Source organism: Hermetia illucens, chromosome 1 (assembly GCF_905115235.1).
Source record: "Hermetia illucens chromosome 1, iHerIll2.2.curated.20191125, whole genome shotgun sequence".
Lineage (NCBI taxonomy): Eukaryota > Metazoa > Arthropoda > Insecta > Diptera > Stratiomyidae > Hermetia > Hermetia illucens.
In genome coordinates this window covers 134,845,049-134,852,524 of record NC_051849.1, presented here as the reverse complement: position 1 = coordinate 134,852,524, position 7,476 = coordinate 134,845,049, and the positions used below count along the sequence as shown (strand labels likewise).

At 35.3% G+C, this 7,476-nt stretch overlaps 1 protein-coding gene across 3 annotated transcripts in view; it reads right to left on the bottom strand.

Moving 5' to 3' along the window:
• Positions 1-3,574: 3,574 nt before the first annotated feature.
• LOC119656378 (nicotinate phosphoribosyltransferase) overlaps positions 3,575-7,476 on the bottom strand; it is a 75,140-nt gene continuing 71,238 nt past the window's right edge. For all 3 annotated transcript variants that reach the window (XM_038062796.1, XM_038062797.1, XM_038062798.1), the window contains 2 exons: positions 4,201-4,483; positions 3,575-4,142 (listed from right to left, as the gene is read on the bottom strand). In XM_038062796.1, the coding sequence (XP_037918724.1) occupies positions 4,065-4,142; positions 4,201-4,483 (361 nt within the window). In that variant the 3' untranslated portion in view covers positions 3,575-4,064. The remainder of the gene's footprint in view (positions 4,143-4,200; positions 4,484-7,476) is intronic.

The window sequence follows — 7,476 nt, the reverse complement described above, 5'->3', positions numbered from 1 at the left end:
TGGTTCACAAAAACCGATTTAGGTGAATACCTGAACTCACCACATTTCTTTTTCCTCCCTTCTACACCAATCGATTGCAAAAAAGGTATCACCAGTCCTTCCACTGCTTCAGATAGAAGACAGTCCTTCTCTATTTATAGTTATTATAATTAATTGTGTTAGCTCTGCAAACAAACCGGAATTTTCCCTTTTAAATTGGGAATTACATTCATGATATATTACTCTGGACATTAAGAATGAAAGTGAGTTAAGAAGCGCTTCTGCTTTTGGTAACTTTTCGGTGAATCGGGTATAGCAGACATAAGGTGAATTTCCATTTGGTAGAATAACCCTGTAGAAATGTTCTTCTTGCACTGCAACCAACTTTATGATACTCATTTACGTTCAAGTGGGCATTTTTCGTGTGCTTTATTTATTATATCCTTCTAGCACTTTCTTGTTACATGAGACAATATGTTATTATGCTTTATACCGGAACGAAATTTAGAAGAGATGTTAAAGAGAGAAAGAGGAATACGTAAAAAATCGAAAGAAGTTGTGACTGTTAATCATCCAGCTCGGTTGGAAACAAATGGCCCGTGACACAGGGAACTGCAGAATCGGTCATCTTGACTCTTAAGGCGGATGCCATTCCAAGCCTAGTCGACGAGAAGGTAAACAATTCTTTTCAGTGCATTTCAGCGATGACTGACAACTTCGATATAAACGCATTGTAAGTGTGTGAATGAAACCATAATGACAAACAGAATCCTGTGAAAATACCGAGGAGAATAATGGACACAACCCTAACCCCCTGACTCGAGATTAAGATAAGCATATAACGAAACAAAAGTGGCAAGTTGTCGAACATTTTTGAGGGTGATTATTCTTTCATTTTCACTGTTATGTGGAGTATAGAACGTCCCCACAGTCTCTTTCTCTTATTGTATTTTTGTCCCCCACTTTATTTCAGACTATGCTTCAGTTTCCAAATATCCGTAACGGTCTGGATTTCAACTCAACCGATGAGAAAGTTTGGCAGATTAGAAATTCATTGAAATTCTTTGGCAAAGTGATATCCTTCTGGAGTAAGATATTGACTTAATATATCATGCTTGCTTCAATGCAATGTTATACAGACATTGATATCCAGTATGTGAACTATGAATTTTACACGCTGAGTGTCTGGAGGCTAGAAGACTGTGCTAACGCAATAAGAATCGACGGCAAAATTTATTTCCCAATTACGATGAAGACTTTCAAATCTTCCTTCGCGCCACGGTTCATTTAGAGAGCAATGGTAACCATACATAAATTTCTTCCGAAACTAAAGCAACTAAACCAAACTCCTAGAGCTATGCCGCCAAAGTAAAACTAACAAAACGCCTGAGATGGATGAAGTTATGATCAAATTTTTTAATATAGCAGATAAATCAAAGCCTTAAATCTTCATCGATGTCTGAAACACAGGCATCCCTGAGTACGTCGTCCCGAAATGTTGGAAAGGACAAAAGTTTATTTTGTTAGCAAAACCAAGTAAACCTTAGAAGAGGTGAACTTATATTGTCCTATTTGTTCACTGCACAGATTACCGTAGGGCGCGCTCGACAATGGATGCATTAAGCAAGCGTATGGAACTGGTAAGTTATGCAAGAATGACCCGGCCTTCGTGAAAATATTGAGCTCTAATAACTTTTAACATCAGCTAACGGATAATAACGACGCTGGTTAAACTAGGAGCACCCTACTACCTCGCAGTGCTTATATGCGTTTACCTCAGCGACAACCTTATAGCAAATTTGAAATTGCCGAGATGATCTACCAGTGATAATATATGCAGACAATTTACAAGAAGTAGGGCTATTTGCAAATGAAGCGATACGTATAGTAAATGAAAGCACTCAGGATCGAAGCTGCATTAATAACAGCCGTCGTAAGGTTGCAAGGTTTGAATCACTCTTGGCAATCAAATAACCCGATAGCTTGACGTTAAGTCTATTTCAAGCTTAATTTTTAGGTATATTTTGAGCATGTGTATAAGAAGACTTCGATGTAAGTGCAACGTGTGAGCAGTGCATGGACATTTTTTCGCAAATGGTAATAAGATTTTTGTTTTATGACAATGGTTATGAGAATAATTTGAAATATTCACAGTGACATCTTCTCGTAATTTCCGGCTGAATTGTACAAAAAGTTGAAGGCTTTAATCATTCACTCGATATCTAATAGCCAAAACAAGCAAGAGTGTAAAAGTTTGTGTTGATTGGGCTTTGTAAATTTTAATATCAAAAGTTTGTTGAAGCATACTTTCACCATTTCCATACCACGAGCACCTACAAACATACATATGTATAACGTACCTGTTATGTTCCACATATTCGAGGCGCTATTGATAATTGCCAGAAAAATGTTGAGAAATACTTTGGAATAATTTGTTCCAATACAGTGTTCGAATTTTCAGAAATACGTTGAAATAACTTGGTCCAATACAGTGGTAGTGAAATTTGTATAGGTTCAATCACTTTCCATTAATTGGTATATGTTAAGTTTTTTCGATATGTATGAACAATCAAACACGATACCAATAACAAAATTTTAGGCGATGACGGCTTTACGGTTTCTTACCAGGGCAGAGGCAAATCGTCAGACGCTGCCTCACCTCTGCCCGAAGCGGCTCGCAGATGTTATGTGCTCCTTTATATAATTGGCAGAACACAACATGACTACGGATTATATTGAGCGTAAATCCACCCTATTGACCAGAGCTTGGCCAGAGCTGAAAATATTTTTTTTGGGAATTGTGGGGTCCTAAGTTCGCATCAACTTAATGCTGGATCGGACCAAATGGAGGAACAATAGTTTCAACTTACTTTTGAGTTTGAATAGTTACGATGTATATTCAGAAGTTTTCAACCATAATTCCCTTATACAAAACGATATGAAAAAATGCGAAAACATTCCGAATAATTTCGTATGAAAAATAGTAAATGTACTTCCATTTAAAAAAAGGTAACAAGTGCGCATATAGTAAATGAATTCACACTTGCAGATATCGCTAGTAGGTAAAAGCTTCAAGAAATTCTTTCCTCCTGAAAATGTGGAGTTCCAAAAGGTTTTATTAGTAAGATGGAGAGTGATCGATTTCAACGGTTCGGTTATCCAAAGTACAGGCTCAAGCATTAACCGAAAGGATGATAAATTGAGAGCGCCATCGTGACAGAATTCAATATGTTTAGAGCAATACAATCGGTTTATAATTATTGAAACTCTATTTCATAGAAATTGGACAAAACAGGTCAGTCCAATTGATTGTAAACTGCAGTAAAAATATTTCGAATACGGCGGCCATTGCTAACAATTGGGGTGTTGATGGCACGTGCACGCATATCGCGTAATCATCCTCAAAATATATCGTGAATACCATTTAATGAGATTTCGAATCAATGTTCTATATAAACTAACCAAGCTATTAGAATCAAATCTTCTATCCTTATTTCTATACCACTGAGCCTTTCAAGGTAAAGCATGAAACCGAAGAGATTTGCAACACAAGATATAGATTTAATTTAAGCAAACTATAGTAGGCAATATGTCATCAGATCAGAAAAGCTATTCTACATATATTTTATTTAAAATTAGAGTATCCCGTTTTTATCAATTTATTCCAGAGATATAATATTCCTGTAAATGAACCTAAACAAATTTCGATATTTGTCTGAATTGAGGAAGATAAAAATTGTATAACAGACTAAATCAAATGTCAATATTACCAATTCTTTCCAAGTATGTCTACTTTTATGATTATGACAATCCGACAAAATGGGAAATACTAATGTTCAAGTGTAGATATTTGTTACCAACATACAAAACAGGTAATCATGTTTATCATATTAATATTCTTAGAAGTAGTTCTTGTTAATATATAACTTAACTTTTTGCTTGCCAATTATCACTTATCTTACGATGAAGCTCATCATCACACGCTGTCTATATGCTCCAACAAAGCATTTACACCCAGCTCTGTAAATATTCACTCACAAAAAAACAATTCCACTATTGGAATCTATATAATTCATTTATATAGATCATGACAATTCACCGATCGGTGCATTCTGAAGCCAAAGGTCGTGTATGAAGTTGTAAAGATTATCGCTCACCGCCACCTGAAACATAAAATTAGAAATATATTCAAATTCTCCGACAACGTTTCATTTTTTTCACCTTATATGGAGTTGGATTCAATGTGCGCTTATGATCAGTGCGTAAAGTCTTCAACGACGTCTGAACTCGATCACGAATCTGTTCCAAGCTGGGAAGGGGTTGGCTTATTTTCCCATTCTTCCAGTAAACTTTGTAAAGTGGCTCAACTCCTGATGGGATAACATAAGCTCGCTTTGACTCTTGGAATGGGTGTCGACATAAAACTTTCTGACCAACTTCAGGATCTGGTTCAGTTACTTTTTGTAGAAGGTCAATTAGCGCATGTCCGTCCGCACTGTAAAGCCTAAGAAATACATATATAAAATTTTTAAGTAATGAAAATTTTATTTTGTAAATTTTTTTAAAACTTTGCTTTGCTGAATGTCGAATTTTCAATATTCTGTCATCTTAACAGGTTGAAATTGTTAAAATTGCCACTAAGTTGTAATAGAAATAACATTAATCCTGTATATCTAAGTGTAATTTCGAGGTGTTTCCAGCGATTAAATTATTTGAAAAATTTAAGACTTGTTTTTTTTTCTCCTTGCTATTGATATTTGTTACGCTTGCAAATAAGTAATAAATAAGACTTGTTAGCACTCATGAAGGGAACAAGTGGTTCTCGAAATATCGGTATTTGCAAGCGTAATGAATATCACTAGCGAAGAGGAAAAAAACAAGTTTTAGTTATTTCAAGTTAACCCTGTGTTTCTTAATTTATATTTAATAATAATAATCGTTGGCACAACAATCCAATTGGATCAGGGCCTTGAAGTGTGATGTCAAATCACGATACAAATCCAACTGCCACCAGTGAAATTTAAATCGCGACCTTGCGTAGCCTTGTTCTCTAATCACTCTGCTATCCGGACACATTTATATTTGAATGGAACTATTGTGACCACAACTACAAATTCGAGGTAGTCATTAAGAGCACATTGGATATTACATAGAAAAAAGATATTTTTCTGGAAACAAATTCGTCCAAATGATGTTCGTTGCAGGATAACAGAATGTACGTGGCTTTTGAGTAAGTTTTTGTTCCCTTTACACTGGAACAGCCTTACAAGGGAAAAGCAAATTCAAACATTCTCATTCTAATATGGTTCAAACACAGGGGTTGGTTGAAGGTAAGGGGAGAAAAGGTCGGAAATTAATTTTTAAAATTTTTTTTCCTGACATTTCCACATGTAAGAAATAATAATCGTTGGCGCAACAATCCATATTGGATCAGGGCCTTGAAGTGTGTTAGAGAACTTCATTCAAGACCGTAACATGTAAGAAAGAAATAAGTAAATAAATAAAACATGTAAGAAATATTGTCAAAGAATTTGATGTCATTAGGAGCAAAACTTTTCGAATTATATCTCCTTGACCATCATCAACGAGAATCGCATATCGAAAGCAGAATGCAAAACCCAAGGCGCTTCTCAAGAGTAGCATGAAGTAAAAGGATGCTTTGGAGCATGCAACTGCTGTAGGAGAGTTATTTTATGGAGCCGGAATCGATTATTCTACGTAATTTAAAGAAAATGGTTCGACGACCGATTTTTAGTGGAAAATCGAAACATTAGCTGTACGCCATTTTGTGAAAAATGTATATTTTTTACATCCTTAGAGCAAATAGTAGTTATTACTGTTATTTAATTAAATCCATTGACGTTTTTTTGTTCAGATGATCCAGTTCACGACAACTTACATTTTAACTACCATTTGTAATATAACGGTGAAATATCTTCCAACAAACTGAAAGTTTTTCAATGTATGTCCTTAAGATGATATAATGATCGTTTGAAAAAGTCCGGTAATTTTCTTGATAACTGAACATTTTTTGCGCAACAAGTAGGGTTAACCCCTCAAGTCCGTAGTCATATTTCTCAAAAACCCTGGACTGACTTCGCTTAACTGCACACACTTATTTTATATACTAAATACCTGATTCTGAAGGAAGTATTTAATATTTTCCCAAACACTATTGCAAAAATTAGAGGTTGTACTTTTACCAAAAATTCAAAAATAAATATTTTGTTAATTCCTTCGTTCAAATCCAAGAAAAACTTTTCTACTAAAGAAGATTTTTTGTTTTTTTAAGGTTTTGTGTGAAACAAAACCTTATTAGAATCGAGACGGTGTCTGTCTGTCTGTCTGTCACACCCGATTTATTCGGAAACGGCTGGACCGATTGTCACGAAAATTGCTGAGGTTATGTAATCTGGTGTTCCCTTTACATGCAGTAAGTGGTGCCATCTTGTGTTAAGTTTAAGGGGGGCTCCCCATACATGTGAATGGAGGGTTCAATTTTTTTTTCACAGAATGTAGCCACGTGGGGTATCAAATGAAAGGTCTCAATTAGTACTTTTCGAAACTGGTTCAATATTTGATGTCGGGTCAAACATGGAGGAGCGAGGGCTCAAAATATGACCCCCAAAAAGTTTAACAGGTTTCGTTCTCAGAACCTATCTAACCAAAAAATCTGAAAAAAATCACAGTGGTGCATTTCTACAAAATCTAGGCCTCAAAATATATCCGGTTCCGATATCTGCACAATTAAAGTTAATACTAGAATATTTCCACATTTTAGAAATTTACCCGGCACCCCCCTTATGTTCATCCCAGAAGTACAAAATTTGGCGTGCGTATAATGAAGAACATAATGCACAATTTGGTCAAGTTTGAAGAAAATCCAATTATTGTTAACAAAGTTATAGGGGGTCAAACTTTACAATTTTTTGTGAATTTCGTGCACTCTACAAACCTGCATGACGTCATAATCACATATCAATTCGTCAATACCACGACGAAATGAGTTCTTATGAATTGGGTCGCAGAGAATTATTTTGTTTTAGTTTTTTTAGTCATTTGCTAACCAGACATGTGTACATGTAGGTATATAATATATGCGTGCTAATGAATTTGCGAGTAGTGCCTAATTCAAATAGATATAAGAAGTAAATCGGAAATATAGGTACGATCAATTTATATACGTGCATATATGTGTACAGTATTCGGAAGTAGGCAATTTGTTTGTTTAGGGTGAGCGTAATATCTATGGCTGTAATATGCAGGTATGTCTCGTAGTTTGGAAAAATATAAAGGATTATGTTGGATTTGTAGCTATATACGGATAGAAAAAATGTGCGTTGAAATTTCTTACATAAGATGAACACAAAACCTTTATATCCGAAGCGCGAGCTTCCGGTATTCCGACTTGTTTTTAATTTTGGATGAAACAATCATGAGTTATCCCGACTACCGGGTGGAAACTATTTTTGAAGTGATTCAGTTTTCACAATCACC